This window comes from Periplaneta americana, chromosome 17 (assembly GCF_040183065.1).
Source record: "Periplaneta americana isolate PAMFEO1 chromosome 17, P.americana_PAMFEO1_priV1, whole genome shotgun sequence".
Taxonomy (NCBI): Eukaryota; Metazoa; Arthropoda; class Insecta; order Blattodea; family Blattidae; genus Periplaneta; species Periplaneta americana.
This window is the reverse complement of record NC_091133.1, coordinates 2,746,842-2,771,489: the sequence shown is the minus strand read 5'-3', so window position 1 is coordinate 2,771,489 and position 24,648 is coordinate 2,746,842. Positions and strand designations below refer to the sequence as shown.

Sequence of the window (24,648 nt, the reverse complement as noted above, 5' to 3'; positions counted from 1 at the left end):
TATTTTCTGAAAATGGACATGTCAGGTTTTGAAAGTTTGCTCCTCAATTGTTACTTGGCAAGATAGCGCCGAGTATGTCAATCACAACCTTCGTACTGCATGTATTTCCCAGTAATGCCACATATGAACGCAGCAGTTTTCTACGGTCCCATCAACGACATCGTTGGGTCCCACACGTTCCCAGAGATCACGGCCGTGATGATCCTTCGAAATGCTTGTCATCCATTGTGCAATTGCTTGAAGTATCAAGTTTCACTATTATTGGTGATGTGCAATATGGTGAATATTTATCACTGACCATTGAAACACAGGTATAAGTGTCATATTAATCTTTAATAATAACTTAATACCTAAGTACTGTATATATATTTTTATATTTTGTAATGTCGTACATTTATTAATAGGTATTACTAGACTAGTAGGCCTACGAAACATGTGCGATGCTGAGCTCAGCTGAGAAGACACCGGCCTAGCTAGGGCGAAAAATTTTTCAGACAGGAAGCTTATGTAAGTGTAATAGACATTTACCGAGATCATGCATCATATAGTCTTACCCAGAATAATGGAATAATGTGAAGCATTTTGTGGAAGAAGATTAGGTGAAGGTTACTTATGAACTAGCCAATAGAGGAAATTGCTGAAATACCTTGAAAAGGCATGCGATTTATAGTATGGAGTAGTGGAAATTGGATGTGATCAAGGGGAAAGCTGTATGGCCACCTAGCCTGCCCCAAATGCATACCTCACTTATATACCAAATTCGTCGTGCGTGAATTAAAAAACATCGCCATATTTCTTGAATGTGATGTAATTTGAGTGAGGAAATAATGGGGTTATCAGTGTCACCAACACCTCTCACATAATTTTACACGCCTATTCTAACCTAACATCTCACCTAATGCTACACATACCTTTCTTTTTTAATATAAAAACCTAATAAATATGAGTTCTATTACCCGATAAAAGTAACCCGTAAGAAAATATGCTATGAAAATAAGAAAAACAGGCAATACTTTTTCAGAAATACATTTTGAAATTGGGCAGAAGAAATATTATTGTTGACAATTTTTTACAAACAAAATCAGGTCTGCCCAGGTAAGTGTTGTGTCTGCAGTAATACCGAGGTGTTTAAAATTGTTATTATCCATGTCTGTAGGTTACTACTAAATAAGAGAGCTGCAGTTTTAGTTTCGTTTAAAAGAAATTTATTTGAACTAAATCATTTAATGGCTTCCGTGAAAACTAAATTTGTAAGACTTGTTAATTCATTAATATCTCTATGACGTGTCAAGAAAGTGACATCATCAGCGAACACCAAAATAAAAACAGAAACATTGGTCACCAAATCTTTAACCCATATTAAAACAGAATAGAACCCAGCACTGATCCTTGAGGAACACCATATTTTACATTCATGACTTTACATATTTTGCCGGCAACGAAGACACACTGCTGACGGTTATTGAAATAAGATATAAATACTTTCAGTTCGTTCTTCTAATATCATAATATTGTTATTTTTCTAATACAACATCTTGTGAAACATAGTAAAGAGTCTTACTTATATCACAAAATGTTGTAGAGACAAACTTATGTTCCTCAAGAGCTTCGAAAATATGACTAATAAAACTAATAATAGCTTTGGTTATATTAGAATTAGATCTGAATCAATATTGAGAACTAGAAACATATTAGATTCAGATTATTCACAAACTAAATTTTTATTATCTTAGTTTCAAATATTTAGGCGAAATCAGGAATAAGCCAAATTGGTACATAGCTATTAGGTTCCATACTGCTACCCTTTTTAAAAATGAGAATCACCTTGGAAATATATAAAGTACTAGGAAATATATCAGTGCAAAGACTGTCTTTGATACAAGAGTCAGTGAAACTGCAATAAATTGAGTAATTTGTTTCATAAAGTTCTTAGATATATCATAAACTTTATTGTACGTGTTTTTCATGGAAGAAACAATTTTTAGAACATTATCTGTGGACATAAATTTCCATTTCAAAATCAACTTGGGCTTACAAAGTTCGATAATAATTCACTCACAATAGTATCAAATGGTTTCAACTGGGGATTTATATTGTCGGGAAGATTCAACAAATATTCACTAAACTGATCTGACGAAACAGCAACCTTATTATTTTTGCGTTGAGTGGCTTTCGATTTAATAGAGGACTATGCAGTTCTACATTTATTATCAGAAGTTTCAATAACTCTGACATTAGCATTCAACTTAGCATTCCTAATGACAGACTTATATTCTTTATTACGCTTTATAGAAGTCTGAGCTATTAACCTCCTAAGTCCTGAGACATTTGTTGCTTTATTTTTTAAGAACAACGGTTTGTATATCTGAAGTCTGATTAGTAAACGATGTATGCAATGGAGGGGTAAAGGAACTGCCATCCTACTCTATTATCTCTTGGCTTAGCTGCCTCACGAGTGAAGCGTTACAGGTGTCATTCATGAGGATCAAACTTGTTTTTGCAGAGTTGACTAAACAAGTAAATGTTTAAATCGGACTAACCTATCTGTGTGTTGACATCAGAATATTAAGTTAAATTATTAATGTTAAGGCAGTAGAATTATAAGGTATTTAGTTGCGCTCTGATTTTTTTATGTATTGGCACAATGTAGTAGATTGACTTTAATCCAGACAATACAGAGGGTGCCGAAAAAATGTATACACACTTTGACAGGAGATACCTATTTAAGATATTTCAAAGTTGGACCAAAAAACAACAGTAATGTGTGGTATGATGTCCTGTAAACAGATGAGACTCACATACGTTAGGCTCTATACTAGCGTTGCTGTGCGACAAGTCAATCAACAACAAAATGGAGCTCAGATTATCGTTTGAACAGCGGAAAGCAATTCTGAAGTTGTATTGGAGAACCGACAATTTTGTTGAAGTTCAGCTGCAATGGTGACTTGAGTACAGAACAGAACCACCAAGACGATTAACAATTGCACACATTCGTCACAAATTTTAGACTCATGGTACCGTATGCGATGTTTACAAGGGCAGATCTGGGAGACCTCGCATATTAACAAGCCCCGCGTCCTCGGCTATGGTTTTGGAACGTTTTGTGCACTCACCGCATAAATTTACAAAGCAATGTGGACGTGAGGCAGATTAGCAGAACCAGCATACGTCGTATTATTAAAACAGCAAAGTTGAAAGTTTTCATCCCAAGACTTTTGCATGCTTTAAATGAAGATGACCCTGATGAGAGAATGCAGTACTGTGAGTGGTTTCGGAACACGGTACAAGAGGATGAGGCCTTCGTTGGGAAAATTGTTTGGTCCGATGAGGCACAATTGAAGTTGAATGGAACTGTTAACTGACAGAACTGTCTACTGGTGTGCAAACAATCGACATGTTTTTGTGGAAAAGGCTGTTAATTTACCTGAAATTAATGTTTGGTGTGGGTTGTCATCTAGGGGTCTTATTGGACCATTTTTTTTATGGAACAGTAACTGACCAAGTGTACACACATCCGTCTTATCCGCCATTCGTACACTCTATGGAAGTGAGGAATTTTACTTCCAAGAGGATGGTGCACCACCACATTACCACCGAGATGTACCTTGATGACAATCTTCCAGGGCACTGGATAGGATGAAGAGGTCCAATTGTGTTTCCACCGCGTTCTCCGGATCTAACTCCTTTTAGACTTTTACCTATGGAGACTCTTAAGAATGTTGTGTACCGTAGAAAACCAGCTACACTGGCAGCACTTGGGTAGAAATTGAAATGGCATGTGTTGCAATCACTGAGGACACTTTCGCAAACGTTGCTCGAACGTGCTCAGAAGTGTGTCGACGCCCATGGTGGGCATTTTGAGCAACTGTTGTAACTGTAAAAGTATAAGATGATTAGTGCTCATCATTTTCTGTTTTTGTGAATTCAGCTTTCTTATGTTAACATAGTTTTTTCTTTGCTTGAAGTGTGTATACATTTTTTTTGACCCCCTCTGTATATACAAGTTTTGGAAAAACAAAAATGTCCTAATTTTGTATCCATAATTATAATAACTCTATAGTTTACAATCTTTACGTTTCTCTCTTACAGCAGTTCCACCAGGTTCTTCAGAATATATGCATAGAGGGTCTTGTTTGTCACCAACAGCTGACATTTTCATGCAAAAATACCTGTGTGCAAAGTTGCAAACCCATTCACTTTATACTGCAATGTTTGTTTCTGCATTGCTGGCTGTTAACCTTAATTTGAAGTTGAATTTTAAACTGTGTCGTACACCTGTTCATTGTCAGACTGACTTAGAGTAATAAAAACTATTCATTGATTAAAGTTCACGTTAACACTTCGTTTGTTAAAAACATAAAATTACATAGTCATACGTTAAAAAGTGTTAAAATTTTAAAAAAGATATATACCTTGGACAGACGGCCCGTTTCGACGTTATGTCACATACCCGCAACAAATACTTAACACACAATTACATTTCAATACCCACACATTATTCGACGTCATGATACGTCATAACACACAAACAGCCAGCCCCCACCATAAGAACAACACACCCTCATCCCTACCATCGACAAATGCACATCGCAGAATTCAAGATCACCAGTAGTTCAGGAGACGCTGAGGATGACGTGACATAACGTCGAAACAGGCCGTCTGTCGAAGGTATATACCTTTTTTAAATTTTTAACACTTTTTAACGTATGACTAAGTAATTTTATGTTCTTAAAAACTATTCCATTTAAATGATCAAATGTATGATCATGTGATTTCGAACATGATCAAATCTTGACCAACATTGCTGTAATGACAAATAGTCAAACGCATTTGATAGAATAACCGGCCACAGTATGCCGTTAATATCGGCCACTGGCCTTACGTTGAATCCTGTCCAAATATCTGGCTGGCGTAGTGAAATACTGGCTAGTTGGCAAACTTGGATTGTAGTTTAATAAATAATAAGTATTTTAAAGTAATAGCATCCTACCAGCTTACATAATTAGAAGCGTCCTTGTAGTTCCTGATGGCATCTAGTACTGATTTATCCCTAGCTTAAGCATGTCTATCTGTGCCTTTGACCAATACTTTGTTTTGTAAATGTTCATTGTGTGTGAGTGCGTGTCTGCCCATTATACACTTCCAGGAAATGTAACTAAAACAGAATCAGTAATCATTTTAGTGACATTCCATGCGTCTCTATAGCCTATTAACTGTATCAAGCTAATATTTATTTCCCAACAGCTCACATTTTGCACATGAATATCTCTCAGTCGTCCATTTCAGTTATGATGGATACTATGAAGACAGAACCTGGGGTCGACCCCTTGGCTGTAGAAACAAGCGACAACAATGATTTAGAAGACAAGAAGCCTTTGTCTGAGGTAAATTGAAAGTAGCCTAATGCAAAGTTTTTGTGTATATGGAACACTTATCACATTATGTTCAGCTGACAGTGTAAGATTGAATGAAACCAAGCCTATATTTCTCATCATGTCGCATGGTGTAACTTGTCTTTATATAGGCCTGTATATGGTTTACAGAGTGTCTTTTATTTAATGATAAGGTATTAATTTCCTTTCGAACCATGCATGTCGCTTTTATCTTTCTTGCTGTTACTAATGGAGTGCTATAAGTTTTAAAGTGGAAGTAATAAGTACTGTTCAGTAAATATCGGCAGCAACACTTGTCGACTGAAATGGTGGAGCAGATTTAGCTTCATCGTTTCAAATTAGTAGCAACTTAAGACTATCAGTCTGCTGTTGCTAGAATAGTTCACACTGTGTACGTTTCTTTCATGAATGACACTGAACTGTTTGCCTTCAATTCTAATTTCAAAAATTCATTTATGATAAACTGAAGTAGTTTCTCAAGTCTGAAATCCATTTCCTCTTGTGATTTTATTGATCAGTTTTTTGTAGTATGTATGCAAAATAATATCATACTCGTATAGCTAATAGAAAAATGTGATTCGAAATAGAGATGTTGTTGTTTTCTAATGCCAGGCGTTTGACAACAAAGTCATTTGACCTCTTGCACTCCAATATTTTTCAAAGATATTATCATGACCAGCCACTGAAGCACAGATTTTGAGGTGTTCCGAATCCATTTCTTGGTTTGAGTTGCACAATGGGCAGTTAGGGGACTGATATATTCCAATTCTATGCAGGTGTTTGGCCAAACAATCATGGCCTGTTGCCAATCTAAATGCAGCTACAGACGATTTTCGTGGTAAATCGGGAATTAACTGTGGATTTTGATGCAGAGAGTTCCATTTTTTCCCTTGAGATTGTGTTATCAAATTTTGTTTGTTGAAGTCTAAGTATGTAGATTTAATAAATCTCTTCACAGAGTAATACGTAGATTTAGTAACAGGTCTGTAAGTAGCAGTGCTGCCCTTCTTTGCTAAAGCATCTGCATTCTCGTTTCCCAGGATTCCACAATGGGATGGTATCCATTGGAATACAATTCTTTTAATGAGTGATATTAATTGAGAGAGCATTTTACTTATTTCTGCTGTTTGAGATGAAGGTGTATGTTTAGAGGCGATTGATAGAATAGCTGCTTTGGAGTCTGACAATATAACTGCATTCCTAAATTTATTGATGTGGCATAGAAGATTCCTGAGACATTCACTTATTGCAATGATTTCACCATCAAAACTTGTTGTTCCATATCCAAGAGATCTATAAAGTGAGAAGAGACAGCACGTAACACCTGCACCGGCACCTTGTTCTCTGGAGATCAAGGATCCGTCGGTGTATAAATAAATAGAGATGTAAAATAGTAAAAAAGCATATTAAGTCCAAGCGTGTAGGGGATTTTCTTCTAGTTGCAGTACACATGCTACATGAATTGACAAGTTATTGCTTTGTGTTGACATGGGGTGAAAGCTTGATTGGAAGTAAATGAAAATTATCTCACCAAGATTATTTTTGCTCTTAAACGCATAGTAATGAATCAGGATCACTGCCACGCAGATGCTTGCCTTCATCCCCCCATTCTGATTCGTATGCTGCTTGTGGGGTTTGCACCCATTTCAGCTCGCCTGTTCATAATTGCTGCAACACTCCAAGTCAAATATTCATCCTTATTGTATTATGTCCCTGTGTTCTCCAGGAAGGGCATGTATTGAACCTGCGGCCAACTCAGATCAAGAAGGAACACGTGGACCACGGCTACGATCTCACACTGGCTGACACTCGAGTGCCGACTAATTTCGCCTTTGTGAAGTGTGAACCTGAGGTGAGCGCACTGACTCTTCTTGCAGCCTCTGTTTGTCACAGACATAGCCTATCCCTGTACAAGTGTCCCTCAGAGCTGTGTGCCAGTCACATTCTTGCACCAGCACTCTAGCTTGAGTTGTGGAACTATCCAGCAGCGATGCAAGTACGCACATTGTTTCAGTTTGCAGGTCATGCAAGGTTGGGTGATGGAATTTTGTGAATTCTATTCTGAAATTTCAGTGCTGTATGATTAGGCAAACACTGTAATACATGAATAGTGAACTCCTTTGTTATAATAGCTGAGACTAACAGAGGGTACATGGGGATTTGTGTCTTATATTCAGATTGATTAGTACTAAATATATCTTGATTTCTAACATAAAATATCATCTATTGTCGGACCATCAGATCTGTGCCCCTTCAGCTCTGTCGTCGTTCTTGGAAAAGTTAACGCCTCTACTCACTCCATTCCACCAGCTTTCCTCCCACCACGTCAAACAGCAGGCCACGAACCTTGCCGAATAGGGATGTTGCCAAACTTCCGTCAAACAGTGTCATAAATCAGTGAATCACACTTCCAAAAAAATATTTTCTATTATTCACTCATTAAAGCGACTGAAGCACTTTCTTCCTGATAAATTAAAATTAATCCTTGTACAAACACTCGTGATGCCACACTTTGACTACTGCGATATTATATTAAGTAACCTAAATGCAAATTTGAGCAACAGGCTACAACGTGTGCATAATGCGTGCGTCCGTTATATTTGTAATATTCGTAAGTATGATCATGTTTCCCCGTCTTTCCAAACTCTGTCTTGGCTAAGGCTAAGCGATCGACGAGCCCTGCATTCTCTTGTTCTCTTATTTCAAATTCTGCGCACCGCTACCCCAACCTATTTGGCTTCTCGTTTTCAAAATTTATCCGCATATCATCAGCTAAGTACAAGATCTCATCATAACAATTTACTCATTATACCCTACCACAAGACATCTTTATATTCTTCATCTTATACAGTTTCAGTTGCTAGAAATTGGAACTCGCTTCCGAGTGATATAAGGGGTTGTTGGACAATAACTTCATTTAGGTCAAAATTACATAAATTCTTACTTAACAGATGAATTGCTGATTAATATTTGTTACTTATAATGAAACTAACATCTGTCCATTCTTATTATTATTATCATTAATTTCTCTAAATAGATTTTCAAAACCTCTAATGGCAATTACATTACTATTCTCATTATAAAAATATATTTTAGATTTATATATATATATATTTTTTTTTTTTTTGTTCTCCCTGTAACATAGTTTTAGTAAGCTTATATTAAATTAATTTTCATCATTTTACTAGCTATCCCAAATATTAAATTAATTATAATTGATTGAATTAAATTAGCTCATAAATTAAGTTACTACTTTCCCTTATGGTTTATCTAAATTTAAATAAATATGTAGTCTACTAGTCGTTAAAATTGAAGAATATTGCTGGAGAACATTTTAAGTGTAGTTTGTAATTTAAATATGTATTGTATTGATTAAGGCTGGTTGAGTGGAAGAGAGGGCCTTATGGCCTTAACTCTGCCAGCGAAAATAAAACATTATTATTATTATTATTATTATTATTATTATTATTATTATTATTATTATTATAAATAACTGATCCTCCATGCTACAATATCATTTCTTTCAATCAAAATACATCTTTTATTTCAACATTTTTAAACCTAAATCCCATGTCTCGAATCACTTTCCATAGAGTTTCTCTCCAACATTGGAAATTATTGCTTCTCTCGCAACCTTCGGTAATCTCTTCAATATTGGAACTTCTTTCTGCACGGTATAAAATTTTCGTATCTCTCTTCTTAAAATATACATTGGTTCATATGATCTACTAGAATTATTAAAGGTTCCCTTGATCTGTTCTTCCCTGTTGATTCTAGCTTTTCATCTCCTGCACAGACTCTCTCTCTCTCCTGATTTTCTTTATTAGGCGCTCTGACCTGCCTATATAATTACATAACATGTTGTATCAGTATTAGTTAAGTAAGTAATTTTAATACGTAATCAGTTGAAATAAAATAAGCCTCACCAGTTGTCACAGCTGATCTTTTCGTTGCCTTATTTATAGGAAACAGATATTGACCTGTTTGTTTCTCTTCATCGCAAAATGCTATTACGTAGTTGCTTAGTAATATTTCTTTCGCCACTCCTTGCTACAGTGTTCATGTTGAATTGACAATTTCATTGAACAATTGGCTCAAAATTGTGAGTAGTGGGAGAGAGAAAGAGAGGGAGATAGAAATGAGAGAGATAGGAATGCAGGGAGAGAAATGAATTGCCGAGGCTGAGAGGAATTAGGGTTCAGTTCGCATATCTTACAGGGGCACAGATCCGATGGTCGGACTATAGTTATGCTTTGTTTCATGTTGTTCAAATGGCTACCTGGAGAATTATTTCATTTTACTTCTGGCATCCCGATAAAGTATGGCTAAATTTGTTTCTTTTTGATGAATTGAGTTGAGTTCAGTACAGTGCAGGAGACGGTCAGCATCCATGATGCAATTTGGAGTAACTGTATCTTTGTTCGTGGAAGGTGTGCTGAGAGACTGTCAGTCTAAAAGCTGTCACGGCTTCCTTTGTTTCATTATATCGTAGATTTGAAATGTGATTTGATTCAATAGTTTCAAATTATTTATTTTCAGTAGTTTTTGTTTGAATGTGTAGTGCATTTCATTGTAATTGTGGTGCATTTTAATATTGATTTTACAATCTTCCATCTGAAATCTTAACACTCATCATGTTTTGCTTTCATTGAACAACAATAAAAGCCACACTGTCGTCTGCTGTATGAGAGATACATTTACGTTACATTATTGTTTGATTCTTAAAATTTGTACTAAATGTGGTCAACATTTGATATTACGTTTTCACCATCTGTACATTTGGATCATTAATACGGGGGGGGGGGGAGAATTCGATCCGATGCTGTGGATTGAATTCGGCGTAGCTCAGTGGTCAGAGCGCTTGGTACGTAGAACCAAGGACCCGGGTTCGATTCTCGTCGCCGGAGCGAATTTTTCTGCTCAGATATTAACTTGTACATAAGTCTGAGAGCATACAATTATATAAAATATTTTTGTGTCAGTAATTCTGCCCACCAAATAATGTCATAGACGAAGGTGATGTACATTAATCACTGCTGTTGGATATTCACAAGGATTGTTTTATTAACCTTTATGAAACTCCTGTTCGCTAATTTTGTATAATTGGACCCTCATAGAGGAACAGCCAAATATTTAATTCGACAGTTGCAAATACTTCTCTCATGCGGTCACTCAGTTAAATTGGTACATTTTGTTTGGTCATTTTGTTCCATCAAATTTTGTGATTGGAAACTTAATTTTACTACTTTATTGGCTTCTTTCATTAAAATTTATACTCTGACTTGGTTAGGACACGAATTCAGATATTCATCATTGATTAGTTGCGACATCTGTTGTCTTTCAGGATCCGTCCTGTGGCTTGCACACGGTGAAGGAGGAACTGAACATAGAAGTGACTGTGGAGGAGAATGAGATTTTTACTGAGAGGTGAGCGTGATGTGCCAGTTACTTCTGTTTTTCATTTTTTCATCAATATTGCCGAAATAAGTAAATAGGGCATTTTCTATCTCTTTCATATAAGTCATTGCTGGTCAGATGAACTGCTCAACATATTTGGTAATCATTGCAATAATAGGAGATATTTTAGAATTATCAATGCCACAGTTAATATTTCCACTTACACTAGCATGGTATCGCCGGAATTGTAGATTAATTGACATATATTACCTACGTTAACAAACCAGATGGATGACATACTGCATCTAAGGCAATAAGAAGAAAGGCGCGCTAGGTCAAATCTGAAGAATGCTGGTGGTAGCTATATGCTTCTATTCCTGATGCTACTGCATTTTTCTGCATCTCATTCAGAGCACTGGCTTCATCTAATCTCTTTTCTTCACTGTCTACTTTCATTCCTGGCCTTTGCACTTTGCTAATCTTAGCTAGTCCAGCTTTTCTTTTGCTGATCCATTCAGACATATTGTCATTTGTATGTTCTGTGAGTTACTATAACATTAGGTATAGTGTATCAAACCAAATGTTACGTAGAGACAATATGGATTTAGGAGATAGTATCAAAATTGCAGCTGAGCAGAGCACAGGTTATTATGACACTAAGAAAAAGAAACCATGGTTTGATGAAGATTGTTGCATGGTAGTAGAAAGAAGGAAACAGGCAAAATTGAAATTCTTACAGGATCCAGTTGAGGAGAAGAGAGATAATTATTTCAATGAAAGACTGGAAGCAAGTCCTACACTTAGGAATAAAAAGAGAGGTTACTTCAAGGAAAAACTGAATGAGGTAGAAACAAATAGTAAGAATAAAAACATTCGAGATTTATATAAGGGTATAAAGGAATTTAAGAACGGATATCAGCCAAGGGTAAACGTGATCAAAGATGAGAATGGTGACTTGCTTGCAGACTCTCCATCAATCCTAAACAGATGGAAAAACTATTTTACGCAACTACTAAATGTACATAGCGAAATAGAAATGATCGGGACGAAATTGAAATACAAACTGCTGAGACATTTATACACGAACCCACGCTTTCAGAAGTCGAAATTGCGATAGAAAATCTGAAAAAGTACTAGTCTCCAGGTATCGATCAAATTCCAGCAGAATTAATACAAGAGGGTGGAAGTGCATTATATAGCGAAATTTATAAACTTGTTCTTGCTATTTGGGAAAAGGAAATTGTACCAGAAGAATGGAAGGAGTCCATAATTGTACCTATTTTTAAAAAGGGGGACAAAACCAACTGTGGTAACTTTCGAGGAATATCACTTTTGTTGACGTCGTACAAAATTTTGTCCAATACTCTTTTGCGAAGATTAACTCCGTACGTAGATGAAATTATTGGGGATCATCAGTGCGGTTTTCGGCGTAATAGATCGACTATTGATCAGATTTTTTGTATTCGACAGATAATGGAGAAAAAATGGGAGTATAAGGGTACAGTACATCAGTTATTCATAGATTTCAAAAAGGCATATGACTCGGTTAAGAGGGAAGTATTATATGATATACTTATTGAATTTGGTATTCCCAAGAAACTAGTTCGATTAATTAAAATGTGTCTCAGTGAAACTTACAGCAGAGTCCGTATAGGTCAGTTTCTATCTGATGCTTTTCCAATTCACTGTGGACTAAAGCAGGGAGATGCACTATCACCTTTACTTTTTAACTTCGCTCTAGAATATGCCATAAGGAAAGTTCAGGATGACAGGCAGGGTTTGGAATTGAATGGGTTACATCAGCTTCTTGTCTATGCGGATGACGTGAATATGTTAGGAGAAAATCCACAAACGATTAGGGAAAACACGGAAATTTTACTTGAAGTAAGTAAAGCAATCAGTTTTGAAGAAAATCCCGAAAAGACAAAGTATATGATTATGTCTCGTGACCAGAATATTGTACGAAATGGAAATATAATAATTGGAGATTTATCCTCCGAAGAGGTGGAAAAATTCAAATATCTTGGAGCAACAGTAACAAATATAAAAGACACTTGGGAGGAAATTAAACGCAGAATAAATATGGGAAGTGCGTGTTATTATTCGGTTGAGAAGCTCTTATCATCCAGTCTGCTGTCCAAAAATCTGAAAGTTAGAATTTATAAAACAGTTATATTACGGGTTGTTCTTTATGGTTGTGAAACTTGGACTCTCACTTTGAGAGAGGAACAGAGAATAAGCCTGTTTGAGAATAAGGTTCTTACGAAAATATTTGGGGCTAAGAGCGATGAAATTACAGGAGAATGGAGAAAGCTACACAACTCAGAACTGCATGCATTGTATTCTTCACCTGACATAATTAGGAACATTAAATCCAGACGTTTGGGATGGGCAGGGCATGTAGCACGTATGGGCGAATTCAGAAATGCATATAGAGTGTTAGTTGGGAGACCGGAGGGAAAAAGACCTTTAGGGAGGCCGAGACGTAGATGGGAGGATAATATTAAAATGGATTTGAGGGAGGTGAGATATGATGATAGAGATTGGATTAATCTTGCACAGGATAGGGACTGATGGCGGGCTTATGTGAGGGCGGCAGTGAACCTTCGGGTTCCTTAAAAGCCATTTGTAAGTAAGTAAGTAACTAAGTATAAAGATATTTCATCACTCCAAACCTATTTCATTATAATATGTAGTAATGCTAGGCCCCTGAAATCAGATTTGTCATGACATTGGATGAGGCTCGTAGGGGTTCAGTATCCAATATTTTGTGCCTACTTGTTTTCGTAGTTAAATGCTAGAGTTCAATATGCCACAAAATATTCTTTACTGCACTCAGAGTTTGATATTTTTCGCTTGAAATTGTCAAAGAATATAGAATTTAGTCTGTTTTAATGGAGTTGCAAATGAAAAATGTTCCTTCACAGTGGAATATATAAAACTCTGATATCTGTTATTAGCTTCCTGTTATATGTATTGTACTGTGCAGGTAGATCTTGGTATATGCGATAGATATGTTCTGCAAAATTTTCGTGTAAACCAAATTCACGTAAAATGCGAATAATTTTATATGCACAATATAGGATTAGGTTCTTACATATTCACAAATTTAACTCAAAATAATTTGGACATATAGTATTTATATTAGAAACAACCAATATTACCTTTCTGAAGTGTAATATTAATGCAGAAATTCAAACTAATACACTGACGATATATTTTAAACCTGAAACTAAATATAGTACACAAAAATGTACTTGTCATTTCAAATAGCTTCTGGCTCGTCTACATCAGTATATTCTGCCCAGTCTGATGTGTCATACAGTGCTGTGGTTGAATTGTTCCCCCGGGGGGGCTTGATGTTTGTTTGAAGTGTCAGGTTCTTTTGTAAGAAAAAAAATGTTTGTCAACTGTGCAGTTTTCCCCACCCACTGAGCATACAGCTCCTTGTAACATTTCAGAACGTGGTCAGCCTCTCTGTTCACTTTAGCACTTATCACCGTCTTAGGATCACGATATTCAAAAATTGTCATTGCAGCGTGGATTGTTCAGAAAGTTTCGCCCATATTTTTTTCTTGTAAGCTTTCTTGCAGGCTGAGTTTCCTGGACGTCTGCTTCTTGCTTGTTATTGTCCGTACTGACAGCCATCAGATCCTCATTGCCCAAATCCTCGGAATGAAAGTACAGAACCTCACGCATTCTCTAGATCAGCATGGCAGTCTTGTGCCATATCCGCTAACTCTCTTGTTGCATCAGTGATGTCACTGCCCACGTCATCTTCTGGAACCAATACAGTATACACCATACTCCATTCATACATTTAAGAGTGATAATGCCCAGTATGCGGAACCAGATTGACGCAAGTGAAGTGGGTAGGCATTGGACACACATTTTAAACTGTTGTCAGGAAGACTTGATGTTAAGAATGTCACTCGAATCCAGGGGCGATTTCTCAGGGCATGCTATGCTTGCTGCGCAAGCCCAATATTTTCGTAGAATGTGTATTTCTCAAAATGGCGTTATGTACATTAAACTTTATTTTGAGTTTTGGAATACTGTATAGGCGTATTGCAGGTTGCACACCGCAAATATCGCAATGCTTGCTCGTTTCTCAGAGCTACAGGAAAGACATAGAAATAGCGAGAATATGATGCGCGCGCAAGTGCCTTCCTCCTTGGCCCGTCCTAGGCGCACATGCTTCTGTTATGTGTTGTTTGAAGCTCTGGTCCGAGAGCTACACAGACCAGTATTGGCAGCCGGAATGTACTGTGATTTGCGAGTGCAATGTACTGTAATTGTATGAGCGGAATGCATATGTTAGCTGCTGCATGTATTATTAATTCTTAAACATTAATTTGAAGAATTGCAATGAGTTCGGAATTGTGTGTTATTGAAACCTTATTATTAAATCCATTTTCCCAAAGGACTATTCAAGCGAAGACAGACATTATAGAGAATATGTGCGCTCGTTCTGTGCAGCTCAATACAACAATGTGCATTGGTTGGCAGGGTTGAAAAAACTAAATAAACTGTTTTGTTGGCCATGTTTGTTATATTATATCGAACTAATACATCTGATTAGCGAATATGATCCATGACTCATAATGATTTCATAATTATAAAGTAAATTATTTATGTGGGTCTGATTATTTTTATTAATTATGAATTATTATATCCTCCCATCTTCCCCTATGAATAAAAGAGCAAGCCTAACTTTCATGACTAGCATTCGCCCCTGCTCGAATCACATATGGTTACACATAACTTGGTTGATAAATGAGCAGTTTCTGGAATTGATTCCGAATTGTCACGAATAGTTCTTACAGTTGATTCACAAGCATGCTGGGCACCATTGGAATTGAAATATGAATTGTGTGTATACGAAACCGCGTATATCGGGGTCTACCTGTACATCTGTATGGTAACAGTGTCTATATAAATTGCGACTGTGATACTTGTGTATCTTATGTATATTCCTCTTCTGAAATCTGTTTAATAAACTTTATTACGTGAAACATGGTGAGCCAGTTAACAAACCAAATATTATATCTTATGTGAATGTAAGAAATTAAAGTTAATTGAAATGTAATAAGTGATATGTGAAAACACAGGGAAATATGTGCTCTTTTGATTATGTAAGGCAATACATTCATTCATTCATTTATTTTATTCCATAGGTCTTACATAAGCAATGAAGCTTTAAGATGTGGAACAAGTCAAAATTTTACTATATTACAATTACAGATTTTACAAATTTTTATAGTTTTACAATTTAGTAATTTTCTACTATTTTTCACAATTTTGTGCAATTTTTTACAATATTTTGGCGAGATGTATGAGATGAGGTGAGGTCCGAGGATTCGCTAAAATATTACCCGGCATTTGCCTTTTGTGTGGGGAAAACCTCGGAAAAACCCAACCAGGTAATCAATTCAAAGGAGGGTAATCAAATCGAAAGGGTTGATGCCAAGGACTCGCCATAGACCATCCAGGTTCAGTCCCACGGCTGTGGAAAAACCTCGGAAGAAACCAAAGACCAAAGGGGGATCCAACCCAAGCCCGAACGCAGCTCCGGATCAGCAGCCCAGCGAGTCTGCCGACTGAGCTACATCGATGGCTCTACTAAAAATATACAATACATAGTCAATCAGATTATTAAATTTACAAACGCAAACGATCATTCATCAGTTGAGTTATATGTATAATACTAAACAAGTAAGTTAATTAAATTTAAGGCATAAACAATTCAACCAGATGTAATATACAGAAATTGATAATAGATATCATGCAAATACTTCAAATTACAAACACAAACAATTTATCAATAGAGCTATATAGATTACTATTCAATTTAAAGCATATACAATTCATCGGCCAAAACTATACAAATATATACAATACAAAGTAGCATACTTTCATTAAGCTATACAAATTTGTGCAATTAATATCAAGTAGATTAACTCAATTTATAATCATAAACAATTCATCAGTTGAGCTATACAGACTACTATACAATTTATAGCATATACAATTCATCAATTGAGCTATACAGACTACCATTCAATTTACAGTAGGCCTATATACAATTCATCAGTAGAGCTACACAGACTAGTATTCATTTTAAAAGCATATACAGTTCATCAGCCAAACTATACAAACATATACAATCAGATTAATTCAATTTACAAACTTATTTTCGTTAAGGTATACAATAATTATGAATCAGTGAAAATAACGAAAAAAAACTATCACAAAGAAAACTGTCTTTTTTACTCTAAAAAGTAAAACAATGTTTGAGTTTTCTAAATCTGTGCTTATTTTGGTCCTGTGACAATTTAAAGCCCCCTCAGAATGAATTTAATGGGACGAGTGCATGCAGGGAGCTGCAGCCCTTTAAACTGACACCCAGCTGTCATTCTGTCAGACTTTGTTCTTCATTCTAACTAATTTTACTTTTCATTTAGTTTATATTTCTCACTGTTACGTAGGAGACAAATATGTGTGGTAAATCTCTATAGAAGGAAGGATATCTATAATATATATTATATACATGGTGTACTTTGATAGTTCTTTTTTCCATTTTCCAATTTTCATCATTTAGTAACATTCAAACTGCTCTAATGAATGCAGTTTTTTCTCCAATCACAGTGAAATTTTGCACAGATGTCCACAAAAGCATGTGAAGTAAACTGACACGTGTGTTTTCTTCTGTTATTGCAAGTATTCAAATCACCATGTTTTGAGGCTGTGATAAATTTAAAGAAATTTTAAAATTAACAACGAAAAGGGTAAATATATTTCTTCTCAACAAGTAATTGGGAAAATATAAAAAGCATGTGTAATATTTTGCACACATCTATGAGGAATAAATGAAATATAAATTTAAAGAAATATTATGCAAACTTTGAACATTAGGACAATTATAATTCATATTAAAAAAAAAAACAAAAAAACAAAAATTAATTATAACTGAACTAATTCGAAAACGAAATCGAAAATTTGTGTACCTATTTAATGTCTGTATTGTAGCAAATATGTGGTAAAGATTTCAGTTTAATTGGTTTAAAAATGTAGAAGTTAGAAATTTCATAGTTGCATGGCCTTAAACTGGAAGAGATATGAGAGACAATGAATGGGGTCGTTATACTGAAAATACGAAACTTCGTATTTTGTAATGTCCACTGCAATGAAATGAATACCTTTCATAAATGTAAAGCAAGATTCACCAAATTTTGAAGATTGGTAAATGACAAATGTTCAAAATTTAATCTAACTATGGTAATTGATGTGCATCTTATTAATTTGTTCATAAAATATTCTATAACTTCATGTAAAATGTTCATTGAGCCACAATTTTCCTAATTTTAACTGGCATTCACTTATGTGGTTCGTTATATAAATGGAAACAAAACTTACTATGGGGTTTTATTGCAGAATGAGTCGGTAAATAACTAGAAAAGTTTATTAAAAAGTAATATATGAAATAATAAACATAATGATAATAATAGGAAAATATTTGAAACTAAGAGGAATGAAGTTACAGGAGAATGGAGAAAGTTACACAACGCAGACCTGCACACATTGTATTCTTGATCTGTCATAATTAGGAACATTAAATCCAGACGTTTGAGATGGGCAAGGTATGTAGCACGTATGGGGGAATTAAAAAATGGTTATAGTGTCAATTGGTGGGTCAGAGTGAAAAAGACCTTTGGGGAGGCCGAGGCGTACATGGGAGGATAACGTTAAAATAGACTTGAGGGAGGTGGGATGTGATGGTAGAGACTGGATTAATCTTGCTCAGGATAGGGACCAATGGCGGGCTTATGAGAGGGCGACAATGAACCTCCGGGTGCATTAAGTAAGTAAGTATTAATAATAATAAAAAAGTAATAATGATGGTAATTAAAAATTTATACCCATTTACACATTCATTCGCAACAAATATCACAGTAGTAAGTTTTGTTGCCATGACTGATGTATAGGCCTATAAGAACCCAAAAAGTAATGTGAATACTTCATAAAAAAATTGCGTAATACATTAAAAGCAACTTATCAAAGAGATTCGAGTGATAAAACGTTGTTGAATCTAACTTTGCAAATATGGAAGTTACTAATTTGAGTTTAGCATCCAATTAATATATTTATTGATGCCCATTATGAAAAACCATCTGAAAGAAAAATGTTTGTCGGAGAAGAGCTCAAGATATTTGTTATTCATTCAATGTTATTACCAAGAAAGAAAGGACACAAACTTATTATCAGTGATAAGCAAAAAAATCGACGGACTAGCCAGGAAGTAATGCTCTGCAACTGGATCCTCAGACAAATTCTAAAAAATGTTGGCTTTCATTTCTATCAGACTTAGGCAGAAGGATGTGGGCTGTATGAGAGAAGTGAAGTTGACCTCATGATTAAACCTGAACATTTATAATCATATAAAAATTATGTAAAATTCAATGATAAAGACTATTTTAGAAAGTATTATTCAACCTTGTCGTCTTGTCATTAGGTCAGGGAGAGTTGTAAAACTTCTGTTTAAAATGTATTAAGTTTTAAATGTTCTCTCTAATATTATATTGTTACTTGTTGTTTGAAGCACGAGAGATATATGTAGTTCTAATAATAGTAAAGAATGCATGACGAATGTCCTATAAATGTTCTGATATCTGTTTAGTAAACATCATAATGTAAGACACTTCCGGTATCTCGTATATTTTTTATTGGAGTTGCCAGTTTTTGTACTGTGTAGCCTGATGGTGCATTTTCGTTGTAGTATCGACGACTACAGAGCGTCGTCAGCATGCGACAGTGCTGCACAAGATGAAGATAAGGTTGTGTCTGTAGAGAAGTCTGACAAGCTGTTCACAGACGAAGACAACTGGAAGACACAGAACCAGGCCTGCAGTCCTGCCTGTGTGATCAGTGAAAGTGGCGACACATTCAACAAGTGTAATGTTTGTGGCGAGGTTTTTGCGAATTGTCAATCTCTCAAATCTCATTTTCGCACACATAAGGGTGACAATGCATTGCAGTTGGAAGAATGTGGAATGTGCTTCTCGGATTCAACTAGCCTGAAAGAACATGCTCGTGAGCACACAAGCGAAAAACCATTTAAATGCAAAGTTTGCGGCAAGTGTTTCTCGCAATCAAGATATTTAACCGGTCATGCACGTCAGCACACTGGTGCCAAGCCGTTCAAATGCGATATATGTGGAAAGTGTTTCTCCCGTTCGGGACATTTAAAATTACATGTGCGCCTGCACACGGGGGAAAAGCCATTCAAGTGCAATTTATGCGAAAAGAGTTTCTCTCGGTCTGGAAACCTGAAAACCCATCAACGCCAACACACCGGTGAAAAGCCGTTCAAGTGCGAACACTGTGGAAAATGTTTCTCACAATCAGCCCACTTAAACCTACACATTCGTCACCATATTGGTGACAAGCCATTCAAATGCAATGATTGTGGAAGGTGCTTCTTGGAATCGGGACAACTCAAAAAGCATGCACGTGTACACTCAGGCGAGAAACCATTCAAATGCGAGGTTTGTGGAAAGTTATTCTCGCATTCCGGAAATTTCAGGATGCACGCACGTCTTCACACCGGGGAGAAGCCATTCAAATGTGTTGTCTGTGGGAAGTGTTTTTCGCAGTCAGGACATTTAAATGCCCACGTTCGTCAACATACTGGTGACAAGCCGTTCAAATGTGATGTATGTGGAAAGCGCTTCTCGCGATTGGGAGATCAAAAATTGCATGCACGCTTGCACACAGGGGAGAAACCATTCAAATGCAATATATGTGGAAAGGGGTTTCCTCGGTCCGTAAGTCTAAAAACCCATAAACTCCAGCACACTGGGGAGAAACCATTCAAATGTGATAGCTGTGGGAAGTGCTTCACACAATCATCGCATTTAAAAGTCCATGTACGTAAACATATTGGTAACTAGTCATTCAAATACAATAAATATATTAATGCTTACACTCTGGAATCATATGCTCTGTGAATGTTCCTACACACATATGTATTTAGAAGATTTCTATTGTTAGAATTGATTTACTTTAATAGGACTAGGGTCCTTAGGAATACAGTATTCTTGCGAGTATTTTTGTATGGGATAATAGAATATTTATTTTGTAGTAACAGTAACATTAAATGTTCCAAAGAATTCAGTTTGATTTATCCTTCATAAATGTGTTTGAAGGTAATAAGGTATAAAAATTCTGTTTTTTGTAATATTGCAGTTATTTTCAGATTCGATATATTTAATTTTTTTGTTCTTAACTTCACCTTATAAAATATTAATCAAGATTGTGTGGAATAAGAATAAAATTATGCTCTTTAAATCTAAAAGAGAGATACCGACAGATTATTATTATTATTATTATTATTATTATTATTATTATTATTATTATTATTATTATTATTAGATAGAATAGATAGATAGATAGATAGATAGATAGATAGATAGATAGATAGATAGATAGATAGATAGATAGATAGATAGATAGATAAGTGGACGAATAGACAGAGTTAGGTGGGTGGATGATTGATTAGTGGGTTTTGAGAGGGTGAGAAAAATTCATTGACGAGATCCATTTTTTGGAGGGTACCTGTAAAATAATGATTCTGATAAAATCAGAAATACAAAAATTAAATTATGGATGTTATAAAATCTTATAGAGTTAACGAAAGAGGGGGAAGATGCAGGCAATGGTGAATACCGATTTATGGGGTCCACTGAAGTGTTGGTTGTAGAAGGTTGACTGAAGAAGATGCAGACGACAGAATTTTTTTGACAAAAGGCAAAAAGGTTTTGAGGAAACTACACTGTACACAACTGTGAAATAGGAAATTTTTATTTTTCTTTATTTGGGTGGAATATGTCTCCAAGGGAAATTCTTCTTGTTCTTCATGCATTAAGCTCTACTAAGGCTTGTTGCGCGTTCCAAATTATTAGTTCATTGGTCTTTCCATCGTTTTTTTGGTCTTCATGTGTTTCGTTTTCCTTCTGGTATATAATTTAATATTTTCTTTGGGTATCTTCTCTCATCCATTCTGTCTGCGTGTTCTAGCCATTTTTTTTTTCTGTGATGGTCTATTTCTTCATTTAGGTTAAAAATCTGTAATTGATTTCTTATGTCTTCATTTCTGATTCTGTCCCTTTTAGTGACTCCCAGAACTGATCTTAAAAATCTCATTTCTGCTGCCTGTAGTCTACTTTTATCTCTACTTGTCATTGTCCAAGTTTCACTACTATATAGAGCTGCAGGAACTGCCATAGTTTTATAAAATTTTATCATCATATCTTTTATTGCTTTATTTTTTAAAGTTCTTTCAATTATTCCGCATATTTTTTTTTTTAATTCAACTTTATTTCCAATATCTACCTCTTTATTATATGATATTGAAGATCCTAAAAATTTAAATGTATTTACTTATTCAATTATATTATTGTCTAATACAAGTCTACATCTTAGCGGATGAGTTCCTTGAAATGCCATAGATTTGGTTTTGTTTTTTGATATATAAAAATTGTAATTAAGAGTTATTTTGTGGAGTTCAAATAATGCTCTTTGTAGCGTGTTTTCTTTGTCAGAAATTATTACTCGGTCATCTGCATATAGGAGTGTCATTATAAAATTCTTCGTATTATAATCGGAGGATATATTTAAAATGTTTAGCCGCAGTCTCCATTCTCGGATTGCGTTGTCTAGGTATAAATTAAATATACTGGGTGAAGTACAGCACCCTTGTCTTAGTCCGGTGTTAATACTTGTTGTTTTAAAATTTCCACCTCTTTCTTTTACACATATAGTTGTGCCTTTATATATTTCTTTAAATATTTCAGTAATATGATTTGGTATACCTCTGTTAACCATTATTTCCCATAATTTTTCCTTTTCACTTTATCAAAGGCTTTTATGAAATCTATAAATATGATATATGTTGGGCAATTAAATTCTCTCCTTTTTTCTATTATTTGTTTTATAGTGGAAATGTTATCTGTGCATGATCTTCCTATTCGGAAACCTGTTTGTTCTTCTAATAGAATTGTTTCAATAATATTGCGAAGCCTTTGGTTTAGATTTTTTGTATATAACTTGTAAACACTATTTAACAAGCTAATTCCTCCGTAGTTTTCAGGTTTGAAATTTCTCTACTAAATAATTCAAGTTTTTGGTAGTGGTACTAGAAACAATCCATATCCCTTTTTGAAATTCTGAAACGATTGCTTCTACTTCTTGACATTTTTATGCCTCGCTGATCTTTAAATTCTTTGACCATAATTTCTTTGAAAACTTTAAAACTGCTTCAAACATTTTCTCTCTCTAACAAGTTCTAGCAGAGCATTTGAAATATGAACTATGTAATATATGAATTCATTCCTACAAATGCAGTTGTTTGAATAATATTATTCAGTACAATATACGCAAACACGTACATGCTTGTGTTTCTGTAAAAGATGGAACTCTGACATATTCTCAGCAGAAAAACACAGTTTGAACATATTGCTTCATTTGTAGCATGTGAAGAAAGAAAATTATCTTCTAATGTCCGTAGTGAAATAAAATCAAAACGTGAACTAATTATATGATTAAGTCCAGAAGCAAGATTGTCTCCTATTTAGACAAAATAATAGATGAACAAAATGTGGAAGCAGTTCATTTCAACAGAAGTGAAAATATATCGACCAATTACGAATCACAACATATTTATGCAAATAAGATTCACGGCAAAAAAAATAAATAAACATTCACAAGTCAGACCTTCAGCCACACAAGTCCAGTCAATAAGACAGAGTTTTACGCAACCGAATTTACAAATTCTAAATATTTATTCGTCCTCAGATCACTTGTGCAGTTTGTAGGTCTAAATATTTTCAGTTTTGTAATTAACACAACATAAGCTTTAATATTGCTACAGTTATATTTTGTATAATGTAATGTAATACAGATTTATATGTTATAACTTGAGTTTTTGTTATTTTTCATTTTATACATAGCATTCTATTTCCACTCTCATAATAATTCTAGCATTCTTTATGGAAATGAAGGATTCCATCAAACAAAATTCCACTAGACGAAAAAAATTGATTGCTGATGACGCAAATAATTTGAAGTATTTTATATGATCTTGGATACGTAATTGAAAAATTTACGTATCGAAGAATGCCCTCGAGATTTCTAATTCATATACAAGTCCTAACGAAGTAAAAAAATTTTCCTTGGTCTGAATACAAAATTACGTTCTTTACACTGGTTATCCGTTTCTCTTTCCATCTCTGCTTGATCTGATCTCAAATATGTGCCATCAGCACGTCATTATAGTGGTGACAAACGCTGTAATGGATGGATTATTATTATTATTATTATTATTATTATTATTATTATTATTATTATTATTATTATTATTATTATTATAACTTGAAATGAATTTTAAAGGGGTAATGTGACCTAAAAGATCAAATTACTATACGTTAATGAAATGAATAATATAATGTAAGAAGTACTGTGTAATAGATTGGTGGAAACTGCTATGTCATTACTATCACTAGTCTCTTACATGATTCATACGGACGGATCGTCGATTAATGACAATGTGGCCAGGCTCTAAAAAAATAATATACATATAGGCGTATACATACACATATAGACGTATAATAACTTTTTTATATATATTTTTTTGTTTCTAATTTGCCACTTGCAGTGTCATATTAACTATCTGTAAAAGCTAAATATAACATTAAAATACTGCACCCTCTATATAGTCTGGAGTTCAGCTTCACTTCTCAGTGTGTATTTGTGGATTGTGTATATATATATATATATATATATATATATATATATATATATA

General features: G+C 34.9%; 1 protein-coding gene across 3 annotated transcripts; it reads left to right on the top strand.

The window, feature by feature from the left end:
- The first annotated feature begins 226 nt into the window (after positions 1–226).
- Positions 227–21,192, top strand: LOC138693485 (zinc finger protein ZFP2-like). 3 transcript variants are annotated; one of them, XM_069817483.1, is made up of 5 exons: positions 227–311; positions 5,287–5,384; positions 7,120–7,245; positions 10,738–10,820; positions 19,567–21,192. In XM_069817483.1, exons 2-5 carry the CDS (start codon positions 5,289–5,291, stop codon positions 20,738–20,740), a joined length of 1,479 nt encoding a protein of 492 aa, XP_069673584.1. In that variant the 5' UTR covers positions 227–311; positions 5,287–5,288; the 3' UTR covers positions 20,741–21,192. The 3 variants fall into 3 exon arrangements, with proteins under 3 accessions (XP_069673584.1, XP_069673585.1, XP_069673583.1); XM_069817484.1 differs by lacking the exon at positions 227–311 and adding an exon at positions 431–507; XM_069817482.1 differs by lacking the exon at positions 227–311 and having other exon boundaries at positions 4,640–5,384.
- Positions 21,193–24,648: the final 3,456 nt, after the last annotated feature.

Coding starts and splice junctions, on each gene's coding strand:
- LOC138693485 (XM_069817482.1), top strand. CDS start 5,259: ATGAATATCTCTCAGTCGTCCATTTCAGTTATGATGGATACTATGAAG. Junction 5,385..7,119: donor ACAAGAAGCCTTTGTCTGAG/GTAAATTGAAAG, acceptor TGTGTTCTCCAG/GAAGGGCATGTATTGAACCT. Junction 10,821..19,566: donor AATGAGATTTTTACTGAGAG/GTGAGCGTGATG, acceptor TTTTCGTTGTAG/TATCGACGACTACAGAGCGT.